General features: G+C 39.7%; 1 protein-coding gene across 3 annotated transcripts in view; it reads right to left on the reverse strand.

The window, feature by feature from the left end:
- The window catches only part of LOC116054300 (transducin-like enhancer protein 4), a 44,832-nt gene extending 17,844 nt beyond the window's left edge, over positions 1–26,988 (reverse strand). The window contains exons 1-8 of one of the 3 annotated variants that reach the window (XM_035991049.1): positions 26,327–26,988; positions 25,795–25,880; positions 23,342–23,405; positions 23,119–23,163; positions 6,916–6,978; positions 4,038–4,112; positions 2,782–2,983; positions 1,043–1,059 (exon numbers count right to left, since the gene is read on the reverse strand). In XM_035991049.1, the coding sequence (XP_035846942.1) occupies positions 1,043–1,059; positions 2,782–2,983; positions 4,038–4,112; positions 6,916–6,978; positions 23,119–23,163; positions 23,342–23,405; positions 25,795–25,880; positions 26,327–26,371 (597 nt within the window). In that variant the 5' untranslated portion in view covers positions 26,372–26,988. Of the gene's footprint in view, positions 1–1,042; positions 1,060–2,781; positions 2,987–4,037; positions 4,113–6,267; positions 6,373–6,915; positions 6,979–23,118; positions 23,164–23,341; positions 23,406–25,794; positions 25,881–26,326 lie in introns of those variants that run through there. The other 2 variants (XM_031305778.2, XM_035991054.1) reach the window with 2 other exon arrangements.
- Positions 26,989–27,518: the final 530 nt, after the last annotated feature.

Raw genomic sequence — 27,518 nt, forward strand, 5'->3', positions numbered from 1 at the left:
TTAAACATTCCTCTTGTCTCCACCTCCTCCAAAACACCCACAACTGTGTGTGTGTGTGTGTGTGTGTGTGTGTGTGTGTGTGTGTGTGTGTGTGTGTGTGTGTGTGTGTGTGTGTGTGCGCATTCGGGCTGCCAAAGAAATGCTAATCTGCTCATTGAGTATTCAACAAACCAAATGTTTGCCTTGGAAGAAAAAAGCTCAGCTTAAGGGACTAATTACTACAAGTGCTGGATGTAATGTTGCTCTGTTGAACTGCCTCCAGTCAGACGTTAGCTTTTCTATTTTTTTCAACGGCTTGTTCTGTCTTCCTCTTTGTCTCCATTTCCACAAATCTGAATGTTTTAAAATACATTTTTGGTTTTTTGTGTTTTTTTTACAGTGACTGTGGAACACTGTACATAAAAAACTAGTGGATCAGAGGATACTAATCTCTTTAGAGAAATGAAGGCAGTAGTCTGATCATTGTTAATATTAAAATGACGTTTAAATGTCTTTAATATTTAAACTTTTTTATGTGATCATTTGTATGTTTATAATTATACGTTTTATATTGAAGTATATAATGTAGCTATATATTACTAACATCTAAAACTCCTTTAAAGATATGCAGAACAGGTTAATACACAATACTGCTCTCTAATCGTATGTTTTTTCCTAAACATTCTGTAAAATTACATTGTTGGTACCAAAATCAGAATTTCATTACAGTAATTTACATTGTGACTTTATAACAAATAACAAGTTGACAAAAAATATTTAAATAAATAGTAAGTAAAAGTATATTTGACGCAGTTCTGAACTAGCGTCATATGAGTCTCACTTCATGTTCTTTGCATATGATAGCAAATATTAGTCTTCAGCCACTAGCAGGCGTGTTATGAATGAAAATGAATGAAGATATCTGGTGTGGAATGTTGATGGCAGTAGGTTGTCACCTGATTTTTTTTTTTTTTTACTTTATCGGGCTAGGTTGAGTGATAAGAAATGAGACTGCACAGCAACACATCCGTATGTAGCAGAGAAAATAAAAGGAAGGACTTACCTTGACCGAGTCTCTGTCTGAGGAGGCGAAGGGCAGGAAACAGAAATAAAATGACTGATTAAGGCATTTAATGTCTCAGCAACAAGCGCAATAATGCATGACCAAAGATAGACACACAAAAAACAGACAGATAATGGAAACCTCACAGAGAGAGAGAGAGAGCAATACAGCTAATGATGGATTGCCATTGTTACTGATTCTCCTGCTTAATGATGATGTTACCTGAGGTATCACTAATGCCAGCTAAAGCTAAAAGTACATTAACTCTCAATCTTCTTGTTTATTTTTCCTGATAGCCTACAGCATGTTAAGTGAAATGTTATGATGGGAAACAAAGCAGAAATACACGATGATACTGCTGTACTCTGTCAGAATACAGTTTGATCACCCTGTTCACATAAAGAAAGACATATGAAGTACAGTACTGCAGCAGCTGCTGGTGTAAAAACAAGCATTTCGAAAGTTTAAAGATGGTTGTCAATCAACTCTGTTCTGAAAAGTGTTGCCAAAGGCTGCTTAAAACTGCTTATTGCCCGGAAGTTGCTGGATTTGTAAATTAAGGAGCCCAGGGGGTCAAAATGACACTAAATCTGGCAACAAAGTGACCTAATTCGAAACAGCATGCATTAGAATAAAGACATGCATTTAAAAAGACAAATAAAGAAACCCTACTGTACATATACATATATATATGTTATTGATTGGGCTCCTAATGTGGATAGGTATTACCTGAGTTAGCAGCTGTTAGCTTTACTGCAGCTACAGGCCAAGGTTAACTGCTCTACTGCACTGTAAAAACCCTCGCAGTCATGCTGCAATAGGGTAATTAAGAGCAGGCACACACTGTTTCTATACACACGCACACACACACACACACACACACACACACACACACACACACACACACACACACACAGTTTATATGTACTGTAATTAAATGCTTGAGTTCAAAGTCAGCTCACAGAAGAATTAGAGGCGTTCTGCATGTACAAAAGAAAAGAGGCATCATGGTAGTTGTGTATCGCTCCCTATTAGGCCAATTAAAATGGCCCAATGACAAAACATTTTTAATTGCTTTATCTGCTCTTCATTCAGAGTACTAAAAATTAAGTATCAGCCAAGACAATTGGTGGTATAATTCATAACTTTGACTGAATATTCCAGACATGTAAAATTATTCTAGGATCATTAACTGAACAACAGATAAAAGCTTCAGTATTTATGTCTATTAAACACATTTAGCATCTGCTTGAATGACAGTATGCAATAGCACAGACATGTTATATGGGGGTATTGTGTTTTTTAAAATGTCAGATAAACAAAATTATATTTTAGCCTGGTATACGTAAATACCATTTATCTGGATAATTCATTTGTCAGTGAATGTGACAAAGAAAAACTGACTTAAAATCTACAGCAATAACAAAAAAATCATAAAAAGATCTAATAAAGCTCTTATTTAATATGATGATACAATAATGTATAATGCATAATAGACATTTCAACAATACATAAATTGACAATGAATTGTAGCTTTGAAGATTTATATATTTCCCTCTCATGTGTGCATCATTCCAAGAAGTGACTGTAAAGTATGAATGCATTGCATGAAGTAACCAAAAAAAAACCTGCACATTGTGGCTGTTCAACTCATAAAAAAACAGCAATGCACGCTAAGACTTACTGCAGACATAAACACATCAACACCTACAGTACACACACACAAGGACAGGCCTTACCTCTCGGGTGTTCGGTGTTGTTGTTGTCGTGGTGTTTCCTCTCGTCTTTGAGCGGCAGCTGGTGGCTCAGGGCGGAGGACAGAGCCAGCAGGCTGGCAGTACCGGCCCCTGGGGGCAGGGGGGGCTGAAGGCCCGCTGGGTGTGGCGTGAGCGGGATGGGGATGGCGTGGCCGTGGGAGAGGTGCTGAGCCTGGAGCTGCTGCTGCTGAACCACACACAGAAATAATGATTAGTTTAATGCTGCATTTTGACCTGAAGCAGTCTGCATGGTCAAAGAAAAATAAGAAGCTGAGATGGTGAGACAAACAGAAAGAACTGGGGGTGCAAAGTGCAAAGGAAGAAAAAACATAAGGAGCACCACATGGTAGCTTAAACATTAAGAGCCTGAACAGTACTGGATAATACGTGAGATACAAGTATTGTAGTGTCCTCAAAAAACTGTAAAAAGTCTCTCGACACCTGAATAAGTGACAGGTGTGTTGGAGAAAAGCACAACTCGAACAGAAATTCAAAAAAACTCTCGCTTACTGCTGGTACAGTCGGAGCAAAACATGTTGAATAAATAAAGATACCAGCAGTAAGAAAGGCAATGTTTTATTTTTTTATTAAAGCTTTAAAATATCTAAAAATGATATTATCAGCTTAAGGATCCCATAAATGTATTTAAACGTAACACAAGATTTGGTTAAGATGATGGACAAATTTGTGACACTGCGTCCAAATCACCTCATACATACAGTATCTTTGGTATTTCTGTAGTGCAATTCCTCATTGCCTATCGGCCTACATATACACCGAAACTTCTAATCTGTGATAAAATAAAACCGTCTGATAATATCTGCCATGCCAATGTCAATCCACGGCTCTTAATCCACTGCTACAATTAAGAGGTGCTTTTTGGAAATATCAAAGAACACATATTGAAAGGCCTATTTTTCACAATGTAAAAGTAGTTAAAAGCTGACCCAGGATTATAACAAAGTCTCATTAAGTCTGAGTGTTGGCCAATGTACTAAACATTGGTGAATGTATAAGGTAGAAATAAAACTTTATTGTTGCATTCATACCTTTCTCTTCAAGAGCGAGCAACTGACTGGTCTGCTCATTTAGCAGTTACACATTTATCTCTGTTACATCTGTCTTACAGCATCTTCTATTAAAGACCATATTCCCTTGTGACTGTGTGTGTGTGTGTGTGTGTGTGTGTGTGTGTGTGTGTGTGTGTGTGTGTGTGCGCATGTGTGCAATACACCCACTCCTATGATGGCGTTGAGTTCAGCCATGGTGACCTGCTTGGCCCGCTCCACCGCCTGCACAACCTGCTGCTGATGCTGGGAGAGGGACAGACAGACGGAGACAATCAGAGATAGCGAATTGAAGCAGCAACTGAGACGGAGGAAAGAAGATCTGTTGGATTTTTAAAGAGGGATTATGAAGATTATGACCTCTATGGACAAACAGGAGGAACTACAACAACACATTCATTCCTCCTACACAATTATCTGGTATAAATGAAGATGGTAAGAGAGTATATCAAAAAAGACTCTCTGCAGTGATACTCTCTGAAGTGATGCTTTTTTATGTCAGCTGTACACTGTAACATTACACGGTCTGACATACACTTATCCATCAGCAATGCACTGATCATAAAACCTGACGAACTGTTGTATATCTCATTAAACCAGCCATAAATGTGCAGTTAGCTACAGTTTTTTATGGTACCTCGAGCCAGATCCAGTTTAAATGCCATCAGACAAGAAGCAGGGACATGGAGTTATAACTGCTCTTTATTTGGAAAACAAAAGCCCCTCCTCACAATTTGATACTCACCAGTGTGTTCATTAAAACTCACCAGATAGAAAAAATGAGCAGCTAATTGGGGTGTACTCCACTTGGTCAAGTGTAACTTGCACAGGCCAGTTAATTCTGTCTTTGGGGAATTGCAGAATTTAAAAACCAAACAAGTGGAGGTCCAAAGGGACGAGTCAAGATCCATGTTTGCTAATGCATCCAAGATATACAGTAGTGCAAGTGGCAAAACATATAAACAATATCTTATGGAGAAGCCCAGTGTGCATATAATTATGTTCTCTGTGCTGGAGATGATGTTTCACTAGGATAGTGAAACATCATTTTCCATCCATAATTTTTTCAATCAACATGTTTAAGGCACAGCAGCTATAACCATAAATTTGTTGTCTGTTTTCTGCCCACACATCTCAAAATGGTGTAGCTGCAAAAACTTCTACACAGAGAGAAAACAGACGTATTTGTAGAGAGAAAGAGACAGATACCCAGAGAGACAGACAGCTAACAGGGCAAAGTCATCCAAAGGGTACAGAGCGAGAAACACAGAACCAGACGATGAGAGATAGCAGCAAAGATTCATCCAGGAGCACAAAACATCAAAGTAGGGCAGAGATGAAAGAGCTTATCCAGTGTGAAAATGAACCTGACCATCGAGTTCAGCATCACCTCTGCAGAGTCTAACCTGCCTGAACGTGACTCACACACATGAAAAGATCCATCAGTTTGATGAATATTGGCAAATAGCTTCTAAACTATAATCAAAAATTCTAATAATTATAGCCCTGGGATAGACACTTTTACACTGTTGCAAGGGAAATACATATCAAAAGTTTCCTGCAACCATTACAAAAACCAATACATTCACATAAAAGTAAGATAACAATTTGATACATTCAATAATTAGCTAGTAATTGTCACATTTAAACAGACAAAATTACCAAAAATATTGGCTCAGTCTAGCTGAATTATGCCAGATTTAAGGCTGGGTTTGTTTAAAAAAAAATAAATAAATAAAATAAAATAAAATAATAATAATAATAATAATAATAATAATAATAATAATACAGGTGCCACCACAGTAACTGAGTTTTGGCACCGATACAAAAACAGTACTATTCAACTCCATTAATACTTGCTGAGGACAAATGCTTGTCTACAAAAAAAGGACAACATGAACATATACCTTTGCCTCAATAAAATGCAGTATTTAGCAAAATCATGATTTACTGTAAGTCAAGAAATACCTGATCAAAGAATGAGCATAAGAAGACTGTGACCCATGACCTCAGTACCAACTTTAGTTGCTAGACAGTTTTTTTTACTCTGGGATGAGCCCCTAATTATGTATGTATAAGGTGTGGGACCCAATCATATTTATATATGCACAATTATATGTATTAGGCATAATCTAACTAAAATGAAAGCAGTCTGTCTGTCTGTCCTTCAATTTTCTCTGCGACAGCTCATCCGATCGACGTCACGCTGGGTGGGTGTATTCCTGAGGACCCACGTATGTGCATTGTTGACTGCGAGGGTTATCTCGATAACAATATACATCATGGTATAGAATGTTTTGATAATTTAATAAATAGTATATATGAAAAAACCACATGGTGAAGCCTATTGTTGTTCTGATAATGTTAAAAAATAAAAATAAAAAATAACTCGAACACACACCCAGTAAACGAGGCTGTGCATCAAAACAAAGCAGTAAAAACCGTTTCCCTGCCTCCCCTCTCTGTGGGCCTCAGGGCTGTGTAGCAGCTCCACAGTCTAATGCCATTATTCCTAATCCACCCTAAACCCTCCTAATCCATGGCTAATCTGGAGGAGAGCTTTGGAGTCCACACTCACTCCTTGCTGTTGTTCCCACACACACACACACACACACACACACACACACACACACACACACACACACACACACACACACACACACACACACACACCACTTTCAACTCCTCCAGAGGAAAGATTAACCAGCTAAACACACACACACACACAGACACACACACACACACACACACACACACACAATGACACAAATAATTTTCTCACACACAAACACTCAGCCGCTGGCTCCTGCATATGTTAGTGGGAGACATTTAATAAGTTCAGCGCATATCTGCCTATCCTGAGCAGGGAGGATTAGCCCAGGATAAGCTGTGTGTGTGTACATGGTTGTGTGCATGCATGTGTGTGTCCATATCTGTCTGTTTTGCCTCACAATCCACCACACACTTTTTTCTCTCTCTCTCTCTCTCTCTCTCTCTCTCTCTCTCTCTCTCTCTCTCTCTCTCTGCGACAGGCACTTTTGAGTCTTACCTCTTGAGAGAGGAAGGGGATGACTTGGGCGCAGATTGCGTTCAGCCGTTTGACGATCTCCGCCTGCAAGACAGAGAGGTGGGCACACACAATCATCTTTAAATTCACCAACAGACAAGGTGTCATCCTCTTCACATAACCTATAAATGCTCACATCAAGTCAGTGTGATGACTGTTAGATTAAAGTAATACAGTAACACTACAGTAATTTGATGCATTCTCAGTTGTTGAAAGCTTTTACGTGTGCTGTTAGAAACACTGTCTGGTGGGTCTTTGCCAAGAAAAATCTTCTGGCTCACAGGAAGTCAGGGTTCGCAAACGTTTTATGAGGAAGGAAATGCACCTGACCTGTTTGTTAGACCTCAAGGATACACACAATGCGTTTTAATGAGTAACACAGAATGTTTTACTGTTTGCAGCAATGGCCATGAAAAGAGCAAAAAGCACCAGAAACTCAAACTTCATCTGCGGAAAAATGCAAGATAAAAGACATCAAAGTACCACCCACACTGTGTGTTTTAACGATGATCTCTGGAGCGTGCAGTGCACAGGCAGCACAGTAATGAGCGCTTAACACCAATGTCACCAAAACAGAAAAAACAACCCTCACAGACAGACTGCTGTCTGAAGCTTTATTATTGAGTGTTAAAAGTTTGACTAATGAAAAATTATTTAGACTTGAACAAAAAATTTGGTTGTTTAGCTGTCAACCAGGGAGTGAGTTAGTAACACTTTATGACCTGTATAACTGCTAACATAATTAGATGACTAGTAAATGAGTCGATGGACAGAAAATGAATTGGCAACTATATTGATAATCAATTCAATTATAAATCAAACTCAAATGCCAAACATGATCTGGTTTCTGCCTCTCAGATGTGATATTTCCTGACAAAATAAGTAATCCAAAGACACTTGTGCTCTGAGAAATCGTGAATGCCTTTTTAAGTATACTTCCTGAGATTTTACAGACTAAAAGATAAAATAAATTGCAAGAATAATCAGTAGATGAATTGATAGTGAAAATAATCAAAGTTGCTGCCCTGGTTAAAGGTCATCTTTAATGTAATTAAGATTAAGAGACAAACATTCCTCAAGGTGGGTACCTAATCTTGCTAACCAGGCGTTTAAGTCAATACACCCCATTTTCACACACACATTTACGATGACAATAATACAAATCTAGTTTGCAAATAATAATAATAATAATAATAATAATAATAATACAATAATATTTTATTTATAATGCCCTTTTCATCAAAAGATCTCAAAGTGCTACAGGATAGAAACAAAAAAGATGAGCAGTTTTAAAATAAAAAAAAATAAAAAGTTAAAAAAAACAAAAGAATAACAACATCTAAAGGGGACCAAAAGCTTTGCTAAAAAGAAATGTATTAAGACCTTTTTTAAAACAGTCAGTGGATTGAGGTGCCCTCAAAGTGTCAGGGAGGGCATTCCACAGACGTGGGGCAGCAGCACAAAAGGCCCTATCTCCCATTGTCCTGAGTCTGGTTCTGGGTATGTGGAGGAGGTTTGAGTGAGTGGAGCGGAGGGAGCGTGTTGTGTTTTGTGGGTTGATAAGTTATTTGAGGTAGGGGGGGGGGCATGTCCATGGATGCATTGGTGTGTGAGGAGGGAAACCTTGTACTCAATCCTGGTGGATACGGGAAGCCAGTGAAGTGAGTGGAGAATGGGGGTAATGTGCTCATTTTTCCGCACTCTCATCAGGATCCTAGCTGCAGAGTTTGGGATGTACTGAAGCCTCTGCAGACTCTTTCTAGGAATCCCAATGAGAAGTGCGTTACAGTAGTCCAGTCTGAAGGAGACAAAGGCATGAACCAGCTTTTCGGCATCTGAGAGGGAGAGAATGGGGCGGAGTTTGGAAATGTTACGGAGGTGGTAGAAGGATGTCTTGCATAGGTGATTTATATGGGCTTCAAAAGTGAGTTGGGAGTCCATTTTTACACCAAGATTTGTGACTGTTGATGGAGAGGGGGATGTTGGAGTCAGAAAAGGTGATGCTGGTTATGGATGATGATTTGGTCTGGTGAGGGGTGCCAACCAGGATGGCTTTGGTTTTGGAGCTGTTGAGTTGAAGGAAGTTGTGCTCCATCCATACCTTTATTTCCTCCAGACAGGTGGTGAGTTTTGATGGGGATGACTGTGAGGGTGGGGTTGCAGCTGTGACATTTACATAGAGCTGTGTGTCATCGGCCTAGCAGTGGAATTAAATTTTGTCTTGTCAAAACCTGGCGCCTACATTACCCACAATGCAACCTGATCACTGACAGCAGTGTGTTAGGCTAGTAGCTAGTATGTCACAGAAGCACATTTCAATAGAAATTTCTTAACCCTTGTGTTGTCCTCTGGTCAAATTTTTATATCAGAAATATGGGTTTCTTTGAACCAAAATGCCCAAATATAACATGGATGCATGGATGTACGTTGTATGGAACCCATACAACATTCTTCGCAGGTAAAATTAATGATTACTTTCATTGAATTTTGGGTGTTTTATTCAATTTTTATAACATTTAAAAAACATGTTTAAACGGTTTTAAAACAGTATCCTGACTAAACTTTGACATAAACCAGTCTGTGATTCACTCAACATCCTTTGATCTTAGCTATTAGTCAAAATAATTCATAATTTCTTCCTTTTTAACTCAAAAATTAGCTATGTCATATAAATTAGGTTTATTGACCATGAATTTAAAACACAACGTTGTGACAAAAACGTTTTGAAAAGTTTCAAAAGCATAAAACAAGAGCCCAAAATGCTGAAAAAAGCACCAAAAATTCAATTTCACTTTTGACCTGGATGGACAACAAGTTCATGGTCGAAGGGAAGACAACACAAGGGTTACTTGTAAGTGGAGCAAGTACCACTTTATTGACAAGATGTGTGACTTTTAAAACTATTAGAGAGGCATTTTTGTGAGCAAGATTTAGTGTCAACTTCATTATATATTAACAATTTTCATAATAGATGGGATGAGTGCCTCCTTATGGGTTTTTATAAATGCTGTGTCCATCCCATATATATCTTTTGCCTTTGACCCATTAAGAGAAAAGATGATTGAATTTACTTTGAAGTTTGTCACTTCTCTAAAAGTCATAATGGGGGCATCTGTATTTAAAGTAGTGAGAGAGTAATTTGATCTGGCAAAATTCTGAGACAGAGCATTTATGGAATTAATAAAACAATTAACAATTAAATGCTGCTGCCACTTTACTTGGATCATGGGTTACATTTCCATCTATATTCAGTTGTATTGGTTTATTGATGGTGTATGATTTCCCTGTTAATTTTTTTAGATTATGCCAGATTTCTCTGGTATTTCCCTTGGCTTCACGAATAGCATCAATAAAAAATGTTGCTTTTGCCTGCCTGAGTTCTTTTAAAACCTTATTCCTCAGTGTGGTATATAATCGTCTCTCATGAGCCAGTTTATTCTTGAGAGCCATCTTAAGGGCGTGGTCCCTCTGTTTCATTAGTGACCTTATAGTCTCATTTATCCAAGGTAGATGGTTTCTTTTGCCAGGTTTACTTTTACTTTTTCTCATAAAACTGTGTATAATTGTTTCAAGTTTAACCATGAGAGATTTACAGTTTTCATCAACACTTTTATGAGCAAGGTGTTCATTCCAATTGATTTCTTTAATTGCATGCTCAAGACTGGGTAACTGATTTTTAGGAATTACATACGGATTTAACTTTGTATAGGTTAATACATTTGATGCCTTTTTTGAGAGCTTTCTTACAATCAGGATCATATTGTGGTCAGATAGCCCTGTGACCAAATTGTAAGATGTTTTTATTCTTTCTGGTCTATTTGTGAAAGCCAAATCAATAAGTGTCTCTGATGAACTAGATATCTTCATAGGCCCTTCAATTACCTGTTGGAAATCGAGATTACTTGTAACACGTTTTAGCTCTTTCCTTTTTATTTTATCAACTACTGAAAAAGCCATCATGGACTGAGATGATTCCTTTAAGTCCAACACAAATGCAGAAGAAGCTACATGTCAAGGGCTTGTTTCATAACCTTGACAGAGGGGAACTTTGCTCTGGAATCAGTAGTAACAGAAGCCCCTGGAGGCCATGAGAGCAAACCTGCAGACACACACTGATACATACCCTTCAGACAGACGCACTGGCAACACTGCAGCAGGATGGTACACATAAACACAACCATGTGCACACAGGCACAAGCAGATACACACCTCCACAGCCTTCTCTGTATTCATCAGATGTTTTTACTGAACCCAAGTTGGCTTTTCAAGATTATACAGCACACTCTCTCCACATCAGGTAGGATTTCTTTTTGTCCCAAAGGGAGTGCTAGTAGTGCAACTCAAATCCAAACACAAACACAGAAAAAAGACACAGACTTGCACAAAAGCATACACTTAATAGCACACAGAGATAAACATCACTTTCTTTATTTAAAAGACTAAATATGTACAACAGTGGTTAAATTGGTCCGGATGTGCCTGCTTGCAGTCAGTTGCCAAAGTCAAAATTTGATGAAAGTGATGCTTTTGAAAACATGATATTTCTGACAATAAATGAAAGATTTTTGAAATGGCATTTTTCATTCTATTTTGTCTTGGCGGAGCTGAGATGAGAACAGACGTATTTTTGTTCAGCTGCTTAATCTCGTTGTCAGTCGACCATCGCGCACCACTCGCACATCCACATCTTGGTAGGCTTAGGCTATATTTTTTGGTGAATGTTCCTGGGAGATCCTTAGTTGTGGAAGTGGAAGCACGCAAAAGTTCGAGAAGACTTTCTACTGCCTTGAAAAAAAAAATCTCACGACCTGCGGGCTGCCGCTGCTGCCGCAGATCGACTTTGTCAAGTTCATCTGAGAGTACAACGTTGGTCGTACAAAAATTGCCCTGGCCTTGAATGACAAGGTAAGGAAAATAAGACTACATCTCAATTAAATAACCAGGACTAGGTTGACCGTGTGATTTTTCTCAGGAGATGTTTTGAGCATTTTACGTCAGACACCGGATTATCAGTAAACTGCCATGAGAACTGCTAGCTGGCTACTTAAAATAAACTAGCAATCTATTCAGTCAGCATATTTGTGTTTGATCTGTGTGAATTACAGAAATATCAGACTTGCTAGACCTACTTTGAGCTACCAAGCAACCTTTCCACGAGTTTCCTACAGTTAATATGTATCAAAAGAGTATATCACCAGTACGGTTGTCTATATGATGTATGTGGTCATGTTCTGTGTAGAAAGGTTATTAGGAGGTGTTTATATGTATTTGCTAGCAGCTTTAGCTAGCGAGCTAGCAGAAGCTAGTTGAAGTTAGTCTGTCACCGTCAGTGAAGATTCCGTTCTCTCGTCTTTCTGTACGGATGTAAACAGTGTCGTGTTGATTGAACATCAGTATGTTTAAGTGTAACATGTAATGTCTATTAAGTCTCTCTGTACTTTGTATCATTTTGTTTGTATCGCCGGTGCTCTGTTCAGTATACATTTTGTTAGCCAGAGCCTGTCAATGTTCTATGGAGGCTACGCCGCTGTCAGTTGATGTGCGCGTGCCAGTAGACACACACGCAAACGGCAGACCGATGCGTTGTGTTGGTGATTGATTATCACACCGTCACGTAACCAGTTTAAATCTTAATATAGTATTCTTGGTATTTGATCTATGAAAAGGTTGTTTGTATTGTAATGTAGTTCATAGAAGTAATCCAATGTAGCCTCTGATCTGTTGTATGTGTTCACTTTAAAGGAATAATCTAACAGATAGCAAGATAGCCATGTAGCTTGTGTCTACCTACTTGAATGTGCTATAGCAATTGTTTCAAGATGTAATATGATCTATAGTGTCATTTGTTGATGTATTTTTGATATATTATACCGTAAGACTAGGTATCTATTTCACAATTATTAATAATAGTTATTAATGGGTGTTGTATTTTATCTGATCTATACCAATGCTTTACATATTGGCTTGTTTATTGTATTCAGTGTAATTATAGACCATTTCTATATTATATATTCCATGTAATGGCTAAAGTTACGGTCTAGGATCTCATAGTATCGAGATATTTATATAATTATAGTGTATTTTATAATTGTATGTGTTGTTAATTGTCCAGTGTCCTGGTGTGTGCTAGGCCTATCTGTTGGCATTGTTATTTAATTACTTTTTGAAAAGAAACTAAAACAACAAAAAAAGAGAGATATTTGGCTCAGAAATAAACGTCCAGCGCTTGAGAAAGACATAATTTCTGTATCTCCACTTCTTTCCAACCCACAGTGCTATCCAGCCTGTGGCCTTGTACCTGCCCAGATACCCCTAGGTCTGAGGCCGGTAAAACCTGCTCTACCCACTGAGCCAACCTGGCCACGCACCGGCAATTTTCTTGTCCAGTTTTGTTATCTTACATCCGTTGCCCTCACAGATTCCTGCAGCTAAGCTTGGATGTACATTTACATTCCAATAAAGGCTACTGATAACATGCCTCTGAAGTTTGACTTTTTGCACCATTACAATACTTATAGGCAACTAGTCATCATATCTTCCGCTCCATGAAACACGTTAATGCTCAGTAGTACACATATATGGCTCTTTAATGTATTTGCATTGTACTAAAATGCGTTTTAATGGGCATGAATGCGGCTGAAACAGGTGCATCCCAAATTTAACATTTTAATATAACATTATAGTCATTATGGCCTTTAGAAAAAATGTTTTTTGTGGAGGTGGGGTAGTGCACTGTGGCGCGGCCTAAGCTTTTGTCCTTAATGGAATTTTTCTTCCCTTACATTACTTTTACTTTTATACTTTAAGTAGTTTTAAAACCAGTACTTTTACACTTTAACTTGAGTAAAAAGCTTGAGTTGGTACTTCAACTTCTACAGATGTCTTTTTAAACCCTAGTATCTATACTTCTACCTGAGTAATGAATGTGAATACTTTTGATACCTCTGGTGATGCCATTCTCAAGAGAATTGATTGGTCAGTAGGCGGTGCTTTATTACAGGTTGATCTGTTAACTCGCACATAACCTGCTTCAGAGCAGGTTAGGTGTGCAACATAAGTTTCCATGGCAATGTGCCCCAGTAAGAAGTGAACCACAGTCGTAACACTGAAAACCCAGGGTTAAACCTGGAGTTACCCTGCTAACCCCACATCCTGCTTCGTAGTACATGCCTCAAATCTGGAACAGGCAACAAGTCAAAACACAGGAGCAGGCAACACAAAAAAACACAAACAGTTCAGGTTCAGATGGATGAAAAACAAAGGCATAAGCATAAATGATGAAATCTTACAGGGAATGAGTTAAAATGGGCCGGTTATATAATGCAGAAAGTGGAAACAGGTGGGAAAGTGGAAACAGGTGAGCAAGTGGGCGGTGAAGAGGTTACAACAGGGCAGAGCAGTGGTAGTCAGGTGACTGGGACAGGTGGAAAGTCTGAGGGTATCTGGTGGACAGGTAGACAAATGGCAATGAAGGGGCCTGGATAATTTGAAATGTGACTGAAAGGAGGGACCAGAGAGCCAGAATGGATAAGAATAAACACAACTGAGACAGCCATAACAGGAGAAACAACAAAAGGATTGCCACCAACAAAGAGGATAATGTCAGGAAATGCTGGAGACCCTCACTTGGCACTAAAGGCATAGAGGTAGACTGAGCACATCACATTTACAGCTCAAACCTTATTGGTGTTTGGAGGTTTACAATTCAGGCATTCAAGACTACACCACACTGTAAAACTTTTCACCGTAAATTTACAGTAATATACTGGCAGAAGCTTTGCCAGTAAAGTACTGTTTATTTACAGTACGCATACTGTTTTTAAAGTTTAAGGTATTTTACTGTAAATAGACATACAGTTTCTTACTGTATTATTTGAATTTACAGTAATTCCCACCTTTTCCTTTATTTGCCCAAGATGCATTGGTATTAACAGTAAATACCTGTAATCTGTAACATTTGCAGATAGTGCTGTAATATTATTTTCTCCCAGAATGCATTGCCATTTACAGTATGATCCTGTATAACATTAAGACAGTAAGATACTGTGAGATTTTAGCTGTAAATGTACATCAAAGGTTTACAGTGCAGTTTTTCTGCATTTCATGAATCATTGTCAAGGGTTGACTATTTTTGTGGTCTAACCACCCATAAAGCCTTGTTTGGAAAAGACTTAAAAAGAGATATTCAAATACAGTTAGAGATTAGTCGCAGGTTGCGTTGAATGACCTGCTGAGGAGTTGCACACAGAACCAGACAAAAATATTGTTGTAATGGCAGCAAACCCAGCAGGTTTCTAGCTCTAAAACTAAAACTGTGTGAATCCAGGGCTTTCATTGACTCAATACAATCCCCTAGTAAAGGTCTGGTTTCAGATCAGAGGGAGATACACAACACATTTTAAACATATTACTGTACAAATATTTGTACATCATCTGGTTTTGAGAGATGTAAGGGTTTGCAATGTATACATGTATTATTACATGTTTCTACATAAACTTAAGACTGCAATGAGTGGAATGTAAAGAGGGAAATTTCCAGGCCCTGACGAAATCCTATTCAAAGTATTTGGGACCTCCTTCTGTCAGTCGACTAGTCAATTAATCATTTCAGGTGTACAATGCACCAGATTTCAGATATTTCAAAGTGCCAGAAATCGAGAGAATCTGTCTTAATGCAAACACAAATATTACAAAATTAGCACAAAAAGTAAGGAAATTTGTGTTTGGTAAATTATTTCTCTGTGATAACAATGCTTTTTGGCAATAAATCTTATACCGTTGGAAAGCCTGTTTAGTTCCCTTTCAAATGGTGCTCTAAGGAACATGCATTTGTGGGATGAGCAGCAGCGCTGAGTATGTGGGTTGCGCCCATGAAAAATTTGCCAAATCTTCTCTGCCATTGCCAAACAGCTTATTCTGCCATTGACTCGTTTGGTGTTTGGTGGAATGGATGATTCTGCCTACGGCAGTTGGAGCGTAGGGTCAAAGTGTAGAGAAGACGCGGAGAACGCTATGTTGATTGCTGCAACGAAAAACGAGGCTTGTCATCATTGGAGGCAATCTCAATGCAGAGAGATATAGAGATGAGATTCTGCAACCAGTGGCAATCCCATATCTCCACAGTCTGGGACCGAACTCTATCCTCCAAGATGACAACGCTCGCCCCCACAGGGCGGGGTTTATCAGAGACTACCTCCAGAATGTGGGAGTGGAGAGGAGGGAATGGCCTGCCAGCAGTCCTGACCTCAACTCCACTGAACACTTGGAGGATCAGCTTGGGCGTGCTATTCGTGCCAGAGTGACCAACACAACCACGTTAGCTGACTTGCGACAAATGCTGGTTGAAGAATGGGATGCCATCCCACAGCAGTGTGTGACCAGGCTGGTGACCAGCATGAGGAGGAGGTGCCAGGCTGTTGTGGCTGTGTATGGTTCTTCCACACGCTACTGAGGCTCCTGTTTGTGAAATGAATAAATTGCTAAATTGCCAATATGTCTTGTTTCTTCAAACTTCAATCATCCAATCCACCAAACACCAAACGAGTCAATGGCAGAATAAGCTGTTTGGCATTGGCAGAGAAGATTTGGCAAATTTGTCATAGGCGCAACCCACATACTCAGTGCTGATGCTCATCCCACTAATGCATGTTCCTTACAAATGGGGCACCATTTGAAAGGGAACTAAACAGGCTTTCCAACGGTATAAGATTTATTGCCAAAAAGCATTGTTACCACAGAGAAATAATCTACCAAACACAAATTTTCTTACTTTTTGTGCTAAGTTTACATAACAATCCCTTCCAGCCGCATTTTAAGTACAAACAGTGCCATATATATATATAAATAAAGTTTTTTCTTATATATTATGTCTAATACTTTGGACGTGCTCAGTGTTACAGATCAGCAGTCCAGGGCTGAAAGTTGACTTTTACATGTCTGATTTTATCTTTGCTCAGGCAGAAGATATGTAATCTGCCAAAGAAGCAGTAGGTGAAGGTTTTGCCAGTTAAGAGTAGATGCTACAGAATAGAAGAGAAGCTAAAAAAAAAATGCTGCCATTTTCTCCTCGGCCAGACAGCAGACAGACAGAAGAGCCAAACATAAGGGCAATAGCATAACTGAGCATAAGCGGAGTCTTATTCACTCTGCAGACATTTTCAGTCCTTCCCACATATTTCAGGGGTAATGTACTGAAGAGCTTCCACTGAGTACATTGATACATTCAATGTTCACGCTTGATGATTCACTTACTGAAAACTATCTCACTATGTATACCCAAAATACCCTAAAACATTTTTGACATCCAAGGGCTCTCATTCTTTCTGAGGATGTGTTTTTATTATGAGCGTTGTGCTGAGCTTTTAGGACAAGACTTCAGAGGCAATCACTAATGTAGATCTTAAAAAACATCTTTTGTAAGACACAAGATGTCTGAGCACCAGCTATGAGTAGACTTAGGGAGCAATTTACTGTCAAGGAGATGCATGGGGAACTCGACTGAGGGTTGCAGTTCAACTTACCTGTGACTACCACTGTGCTGCAGCTGCTCACACTCCCACAGACAATCTAAAACACTGACATTTTCTTTTTATATTTAACCTTTATCTAGGGAAGACTTGTTGTGCACACATGCCCTTTTTCAGCTCGGATCTGTTCCACAATCACACACACTGGGGAGCTGCCCAGTACATATTAGCCTCTGAGAAACTCTACTGTATTAGTTAGTTGGAGTTTAAGTGCCTTGCTCAAGGTAGCGTGATGTGTTGAAGGCAAAGGAGGCCATGCTCAGTATTTGCACCTTAAGAAGTGCTTCCTCTGGTCAAGCTTATGGAAATAGATATTTAAGGACACAGTGAATGGATAGCAGACAGCTTCAGGAAGTTAGGGCCAGGCTGTATGAGATGTTGCCACATCTGCTTGGACATAAGAGGGCTGCTAGGCAACGCCTTAATTTGATCTTCACCTATCAAGCTCCTATCAAGTTAGCTCTAAGTATTGTTATTGATTTTGAAGTAATTGGGGGGCATATTAGGGCTATTAGAGAGCTGACAGGAAGTGAGTATATATTTTATATTTTAAGTAAAAAAGTGAAATAGTTTACAGGCTCCAGCTTCTCACATGTGGATATTTGCTGGTTTTCTTAGTCCTCTATGATATTCAACTAATTATCTTTAGGGGCGTTTTTATTTTTTTATTTATTCTTTTATTATTTTTTCAAAAGATTCATGGATAAATCGAGAAAATATTAAACCGATTAATTTATAACAATGATTAGTTTCAACCCTGACAAACACAGAAGTGTAAAAATAAGGACTCTTAAGCTGTAAGATTGCTTATCTTTTTTGTTTCTAACTTATAGCACTTTGAGATCTTTTGATGAAAAGTGCATTATAAATAAAATGTATTATTATTATTATTATCTCCACTAACAACTACAACTACAACCTCCAATCGATTCATATTGAAGAGTTGACCCTGAGATGTACATAGCACAGAAAAGGAAACAAAAGCACTGGAGCAGAAAAGGAAATGGAGATGCCTTACCACGAGGCAACACAACCAATTTCAGGTGACATTTTACATCAATAGCAGACAATTGTGACTGTCGGCCAGAGTGCAGGGGATGTCAGCCTGTTTGGCTCACACGTCTGTTCACGCTACAGAGACCAAAACGAAAAAGCAGGGCTACTTTTTTCTCAAAAAGTGTGCTGTGGTTTGTGTAAACATAGAGATTTTTTTTCCTGCAGCAAGCAGGCCTTAGCTTCGACCTGGACCTGTCACCATCACGAGTGAATAAATAACTAAAAAAGACTTGCCTTGAGAGTCCTCTAAGGTTAGGACTCAAATTCAGGTGGATCCATGGAGCTTATTGCTAGATCAGAGGACTCTGTGGTCACATAAATCCCAGTAACCTCAGAGGCGAGATCATGTGCGCTGAATATATCTTTGACCCTCTGTGTGATTCGCTGGAGAAAATGTTGCTCCAGTTAAAAAAGAGAAAAATCAGTGAGCAGTAGCTGTACAACATCAAACTTATGGGGTGACGCCTGCGAGCTAGTTCAGGCAGCCAACTCGAGCTGCACTGCGTACACACACGTGACATGCCTCACTCCCCGTATCATTTACCAAACACACCCCCTCAATTTGCCGGTCTATTTAAGCTGCACAATTCCCCCATCTCTGCCTTGCCATGCTGCTGCTGCCCTGCACCTGTATCACCGCCCGCTGTTAGCCCCACCACCACCCCAGCATCCACCTGCGGGCTCCGGCCAGGGGGGAAGCTACTTTAACATCACTCCCCAATATCTCATATAAACCCATAATGCGGGGAGTGATGAGGTCAGAGTCTGGCCGCCAAACACAATGTTCTGCTGTTATAATAAACATTTCAAATGTGAGTTGTCTGACTGAACTTGTTTTATGGTTTGCCCCTTGTGTTCATATCAACAACATGCACTAAATGGTGTGATCTGCCTGAGTCATTGACGTTTATAAACAGAATAAGGGCTCCTGCAGAACTTGCCACTGAATATGCTTTCATTATTTACCTGAGAGCACCTACTTGCTATCTTTTAGCTTTTGGATTGCAGTGTTCTCTTTGTGATAACAGGATGGCCCAGCAAAAAATACTTATCACCAAAGATGTTGCCCAGAATAATAAAAACAAACAGCTCAAATACTCTCACTTTAACTCCTAACAACAAAGAAATTAGATCAGACAGGAGCTCTAGAGTCAGATTGGGTCAGATAGAAGATCAAATGTCCATCTCCCCTGTGGAGCTTGGTAAGCACCACATCAGCACCACTTTTCACCACCAGCTAATACACCTAATGGAACCCACCATATAAAGACTGTATTCCCTTGTGACTGTGTGTGTGTGTGTGTGTGTGTGTGTGTGTGTGTGTGTGTGTGTGTGTGTGTGTGTGTGTGTGTGTGTGTGTGTGTGTGTGTGTGTGTGTGTGTGTGTAAGACACCATTAGATAGGTAGAGATGGACAGATATGAAACAACAACAAAGGGTGCTATACAGACAGGCTACAAACAGCTCAAGCTGCAAAATGTGTGCATAATGTAAATGATGCAGTTTTTTTTGCACCTTATTAAAGTTTAAAATACTGTAAACCCTCTCTTCCTCCTGACAGGGTCAGTAGTGTTGATACCTTGATTTGCAGTTGACTATTTCATTTATTAGTCGTCGTGCAGTGGAAGCAAGCATATCCTTGAGCAGATGATGATGAGGCATGGATGAGGAGTAAAAAAGCAACATTTTTAATTGTGGCTTTTAGTGAAGCAATGGCTGCTGCTTCTGTACAGAGGTGTATGGATGCGAAGTCGGAGCCAGGAGGGGTGGGATCGTTGCGTGAGTGACTCCCGCCAGCGCAGAATTGTGACAAATGTCAATCTGGAGTGACGTAAAAGTTGCATGAATTCCGATTTGACTGTTCAGACTAAGGTTGCATTGCAAAATATATACACATACAAGTTTTACGTTCGTAAACCATCATAAAATATCAAGAAAACCTAAATGCATTTTCTAGAAGTAAGACATTACGTGACCAAAATCCTCGAAATGAAACAAATGGCTCCCTATCTGCTGCTGTAAAATGAGTTGTCAGACCTCGTTGAAAACACTGCCAGTCTTCAGTATCAAAACGTCTTATTACTTCCTTCTTTCACCACTTTCTCCCTCCTCCTCCTTCCCCTTTTCTCCCCATCCTTCGCTTGCTTTATTTCTCTTTCAGCCTCACTAATTTGCAATTGATTAGCTGTCCTCTCACAGCTCAGTCCCATGCTCTACACCCCTCGTACCTTCCTCTCCGCCTTCCCGCCAGTCCTCTCCTCTATCCATGAGTCAATTTCTCTTTAACGAGGGCACCAGAGCCCTTCCGTGTAAATAAAACAGAGCAGAGCCAAAAATCAATGGGCCTATTACCCTCAGAAAATGCTAAACAAGCAATGTTAGAAATTCGCTTGGTAGAAGAGACTGACTGCCTTAATGGGACCGCCCCCCCCCCCCCCCTTTAATCTCGGCATCCACTCAACAAGCCACATACTCCGTATCGTCATATTGAATGCCGTGGATAGAACACATCAAATCTCATGCACGATGTTGTACACACAAACACAGCCTGCACATAAAAATAATTTGCTTCCAATACTCTCTCTCTCACACACACACACACACACACACACACACACGTACTGCTGGCAGAAATTAGGGATGCACTCTCCAAAGAAATCATTGGGCACCACACAGAGGCACGTGCCACATTTTACCTCTTTTTATTTATTCTCCCCATACCACCTGATTAGTGTGCCATAAAAAGCTGCATGTGTGTGCAACATTCTCACACACACACACACACACACACACACACACACACACACACACACACACACAGCAGCAGACAGCAGGATTTATAGTGGACAACCCATACCTCCTGATTAGTGTGCCAGTAAAAAGCTCCAAACACACACAAACACTACAACAGAAACAAAGACCAACACACACACACACCCGAGTAAAGGTCTACAATATATATGCACACGCACCACACACATGGATACACATATAGTACACACACAACTAAATAAAGCATTACAGTGTGCATAGACAAATGCACACAAGCACACACACATACTAAGTAAACATGTACAGTATACATACAGGCTGTTATACAGATACCTCACAACACACACACACACACACACACACACACACACACACACACACACATAAAGCAAAGTAAATGCAGTACAGATAGACACAAACAGAAAACCATACACACAGCAAAACAAAGGCCAAGCATACATCACTTTCTCTCATACTCACAAAGACACACACACACACAATCACACTACACACACCATTTCTCTGGAAATGATTGTGTAGCTGGTTAGCTGAGGCCCATTTAGCCTGGCAGCTGATGTGTGGTTAACACAGACATTTATGCTAATGACCTTCCGCGTTTAAAAAAAGGCAGCAGTAATGTAAAGGCTCGTTAAAGGCCAAATCCTCATTCACTCGAGTCATTTGTCAGCCCATTTTCTCGTTTAATTAAACTGATGAAATCATTGTTCATATGATTACTATTCAACCTCACAAGGCAACCAAACCGTTGTTTTTACCCTGTAAATCACTTTCCATTATAAAATGGAACACCTTTAATGTATATTCTAGGATGATTTTCTGATTTTCGAGAGCTCCAGTTTGTACCTCTCATGTTTTTCCATTACATTCAAGTCATAGCTAAGGATCCAGTTTTTCTAAAAATGATTACCCGGCGATCTCTGAAAAAAAACACAAGCTTTTTTGAGAAAACTGACCGCTGTGCTGAAGGTATTTCCAGAATCTTCAAAGACTCTTCTGGGTGACAAACAGATTCTGTATGCACTTTTTTACCTTGTTTCTCAATTTGTGATTTCGATTCCTGATATAGGCATCCAGAAATGGCTCTTTTTGTAAAACACAAGCAACAATTTTGCACTATTTTGTATGAGAGTAAAAAATATTGGAAAGAAACATCAATACATACCAATACTGATAATAATGGGTTTTTTTTATTATTTGGATTCACATTTCACAAATTATTGCACAGAGATTAGTAATTTCCTGGAGATACCATCTTTGTTTGGACTAGGAAACAGAGTAGTTTGTTGCCTGATGAATGGAGAAAAAGGAATATTTTTGTTCATCTAGATGTTTAGAAGAGTTTTTTTCTTCTTCTGGAAATACCTTTTTAAAAAATGATGAGTGTTAAATGACCTTTTGGGGTTTTTTCAAATATCAGTAGGTAATTATTTTTAGGGAAATCTTATTCTTAGCACTGGAGCTTGAATGTGATACATGACAGACCCAAACTGGACTAACACAAGAATATCATTGGCAGGGAATTTGTTGACAAAAGAAAGGTAAAAGGCTCATTATAAGGAGATAAAAACAATTAAAACTTGTGTATTCTTGCCAGTTTGTATAAAACATGGGGCCTCAGAAAACATAATGGGATTTTGACACCTGAGATATTTCAGTTTTAAAAGATTTCAAAATCAGAATTTAAAACTGGTGTAAGAAAAACTCAAGTTCTCATCTTATTTATATATCATCTGCATTCCTCTGACACCTACTACAGTGTGGTTTGAATTAGTTTTTACTTCTTTTTTACATTCAAGTAAAACGTTTCCTACCTGCTTGTGCATCTCGATGTTGAGTCCGTATGACATTTCGTAGTACTAAAAAAAAACAAAGATCAAAGTAAGGTCAAACAAACATGTCTTTTCTCTTCCCCTTTTTGCACACACCAGAAATACTGATGCACGCACGCACACACACACACACACACACACACACACACACACACACACACACACACACACACACACACACACACACACAGTCAATGAGACTCACCATGACATAGTGTCTCTGCATCTCAGTTTTCTCACTGGCCAGTTTCTCACACTCCAATTTCAGACTGTGACGCAGAAGGAAAATGTTATGTTAGTAAATTACATGATTAAACACACAGCAACCCATACACACACACACACACACACACACATCGAAAGTAAAAACGAACAAAAAACACCTGGGATCCTATGACTTTAAAGGGGCGCTACGCAGTTTTGGTAATTTCTTCGCTGTTTTCTCGCTTTTTGCTTGCAGGTTTCTCTATAGAGCTCCCCCTACAGCTTCAGAATAGATATTTGGCAGCTCTTATGTTTATTCGTGTTTGACTCCTCGCTCGGTCAGTCTGCCGTTTCCTCTTTCTCTGTTCCTCCGCCAATACTTTCCTAGCTTTCTGCTTCTTTTTTGCCGGCTCAGCCATGACGATAGTGTGAAAAACTCCATCGCTACCTTGTTAGCCGGTTCCTGAATGGGCGTATGTGTGTGCAGTGCCGTGAAGCAATTTGTTACATCGCGAGACCTGATATCACGCTATACTTCCTGACGCTGAGGCCGGCGTTGCAAGGGTGGTTTTTCCGCTCACAGGCGATAGAGGGAAGCGAGACGACCACCATTCAACTCGAAAAAAAAGTCATATAACCATTCCAATGACTACTAAGCTGTTCAGTTAAGATAAATTAAGCTAAAAAAAACTGCATAGTTCCCCTTTAAATTATGATACTCTACAAGATACCTTACATGTTTTCTCGCATGAAACAAATTCACAAAATATAAAGATTGGAGATGTTAAATGCATAATACTGAGCCTGTGACTACATCCTGTTACTTTAAATTTGCATTTCTAAATTTAAGTGCAACAAAGAAAGTAAGAAAAAAAATAGTTGCTTGGATAACCCCAGTTTCCCCTGCAGACAGACACTTACTCAGCAGGTGGAGTGCAGTAATTAATGGATCAATAAACGACCACACAAACCTTATCATATATTCTTTACAGTGTGAGTGGATGCCCAAACTGCACTATCAACAAAAAAGCAACCAGATAATTAGGATCCATTTTACAACTGTGGTTACACAAAAGCTTAACTCTTTCAAATGTTGTCTGTTACTGGAAAGCCTCCAAATGTCACTACAGCAAGCTTTTGTAAATGTCATTTATGAGAAAACTGGCAGGTATACAATGTTGCAAGGTAAAGTTAGGATGCTGATGTGCCAAATAGAGACATTTGTGCATGTGACTGAAACATAAATTATAAAATCAGCTGAATAATTTTGGCACTAGGACATTAAAACTTTTGGATCTTCAATACGTTAACATAAACCTTTATTTGAGCTTGATGGTGATGAATTTCTGACAGTATTTAGTTGGTTCCATCAACCCAGAAGGTTGGAGAATTTACTCAGCTAACAATCTAAGTTGGAGAAACAGGCTTTTTCTTTTTTTTTTCTTTTTTACATAATACGAATTTCAATAAGCTTTACCAGATATTTAAAATTATATTAAATGTGATTAGAGATTGGATAATTACTTTGACAAATGTCTAAGATCAAAGAAAGAAGACATTTTACTTCATTCTAAGTAAAGCCTGACATCCATAAAAGCAAATATCTCCAAAGAAAATATTGATGTATTCAACGTGTATATCTGACCAACCCATACTTCCTTATATTTTACCACACCAGTGTCTCGCCGCAGTTTGGATTTCACACGTATGCAGCAGTTTGACCTCAGTATTACGCATGCAGCAGACATCCTTGGTTCAGCTCATTCAGTTCCAGGATTGGCCAGCAAACTGGACCGCTGCACCATCTCACCAGGTGATTGGGCAATACTTAGGAGGAGGCCAGAGGTGGGCGATTATTATGCATTGGTATCGTGCTTATGGTTCTGCCCCCAAGCAATGTATTTCACACTTCATCATGTCGTGTAAAAAAGTATTTCACACCACTTGAATTTGCAGAGAGAGACGTGCATACCAAGGTTGATGGGGTTTACCTGTGGTTAGTCACCAGTGATAGATGGACCTAGCAAATTGTCCCATGATGCTGGCTCTACTCTACTGAGGGCTTTGAGGAGAACTCCACATGGATATTTACCTCAAACTAAGAATGTTTTATTTCTTAGTCAATTCCTAAACAAAAATCAGTTTCCGTCTTGTATTTCATTTCATTGCATCATCCAAACCTTTTGGTCACATACTGTGTGATTCATGGTGCAAGGGAAGTCAACATCACAGAAATGACCCTTTTTCTCAGCTAACGGTTATTTTAATTATCAACAAATCTACAGATTTTCTCAATGAATCGTTTGAAAATGCCCATAATTTATTGACTAATCGTTGCAGCTTTAATTTGAATCTCTTTACAGCCCAATGCAAAATGTTTTAGTATTTTTCGTCAATGTTTTGCTGATGAGCAGATGTTTCCATGTTAATGTCATGCTCCATCCAAACTCTCACCTGTGGTACTGGGCTTGTAGGAAGTGGAACTCCTCCTTGATCCGGTCGCAGGACTCGGTGACAGTGAACTTTAACGGCTGTCCCGGCTGGTGGGGGACCTCAACCCAAACCAAACAGCGTGTGTGTGTGGGGGGGGAGGGAGAGAGAGAGAGAGAGAGAGAGAGAGAGAGAGAGAGAGAGAGAGAGAGAGAGAGAGAGAGGAAGAACTGAGTCACCAAAGTTCAGTGTCACGACACGCACACACACACACACACACACACACACACACCCACACACACACACACACACACACAGGGGCAATGCTGTAGATGACAAAAGGCCTCTGTGATACGGATGGCCTTTTGGTTTCCTCAGTCTCTTTACACGTTAACCCACGCACACTCACAGACACACGCAGCTGCAGCAGTTTGACAATGAGCGCAATTGTCCGTGCGAGCGCGCAGTGGCACGGGAACTTGATCTAAACTGATTACGCATCAGGCGCGCGGCTGTTAATCTGAACATACTTTGACATAGTGCCTCAGCTACTTACCGGATGCCGTGCCGGGGGATACATCTTGCTCAGATCTCGAATCATTTAAAATGTATTGCAAAGTTCATCCACATAAACAAGAAAACAAATTGTGTGAGCACGGATCTTTTCCCGTGCGTAAAAGGTCAGTCAGTGGCCGGTTTGCAGGCTATGTGCAGGTTCCGTGAAGAGTGGAAACATCCTTGGATCTTTGGCTGGACGTCATTGTTTTAGACAGTGTTTCAAAAGTCCATTCAGCGTGATAATCGAAGCAATAGTTGTCTCAGTCTTCCCCAAAATCTCCAGCGCGTTTATTCTACGCGCACAGAGCTTGATATTCTCCCTCTGAACTAACAACGAATCCTCTATTTTCTCTGATTTTCTCTACAGAACATCGACTTTTGACTCATCATGACCTTGCTTGTCCGCGACTGAGCTTCTCCACGGCGTCCCGTCGTCACGTATTTATCAGTTATTTTCCAACAGCCTCCGTGAATGCTCACATCCTCACACAGCACCGGCGGAACGACCACCTCACCGACTGTAGCAGCCTGCCACTGCGAAGCCAAATTTAGAAGCAACCAGTCGTACGAGCGCAATTACATATTCACAAAAAGTATAAGAGCCCGTAGCGTGGCGTTGGGACGTGTAGTTTAATTCATATTAGTCGATAATGAGCACTACAGATGTGCGTCTGCTGTAAAGAACTACAACTTCCCGGCTCCTCCGCGAAGCCCCCAAAGCCAATGATGTGTGGTCAGAAGGAGGAGCGGCCATTAAAGACAGCCAATAGCGAGAGATTAGTGTACATACTGCGTTCCATCCTCCTGCCAATCATCGATATGTTGTCCAATCACCTCCAACAGGATGCAATTTATGCAGACTCCCCACGTGGGGCTCAGTCTGGTACTAAAAGATGTCACAGGGATTAATCTGGAAACTATCTGTTGACTTATGAGGTTTTTTTTACAGAGACTTCCAGGCAGAAGCGAACATGTGGCCTCTAGGTGTCTCGTGTTTTTCCTGTTGTTTAAATTGAATCTCCTATTAAAACAGTCTGCTATTATGTACCCAGCCCTGCAATTAAATTGTCATTGAGATCCCTTATATGTACCTCTACTTGCTTGTATTGGATGCATCATAGTTGTTGACCAAATATTGTAAACACTTAATGAATTTCAATTTTAATTATTATCACTGCTACAAAGGTTAT

The sequence above is a fragment of the Sander lucioperca genome, chromosome 2 (assembly GCF_008315115.2).
Source record: "Sander lucioperca isolate FBNREF2018 chromosome 2, SLUC_FBN_1.2, whole genome shotgun sequence".
NCBI lineage: Eukaryota > Metazoa > Chordata > Actinopteri > Perciformes > Percidae > Sander > Sander lucioperca.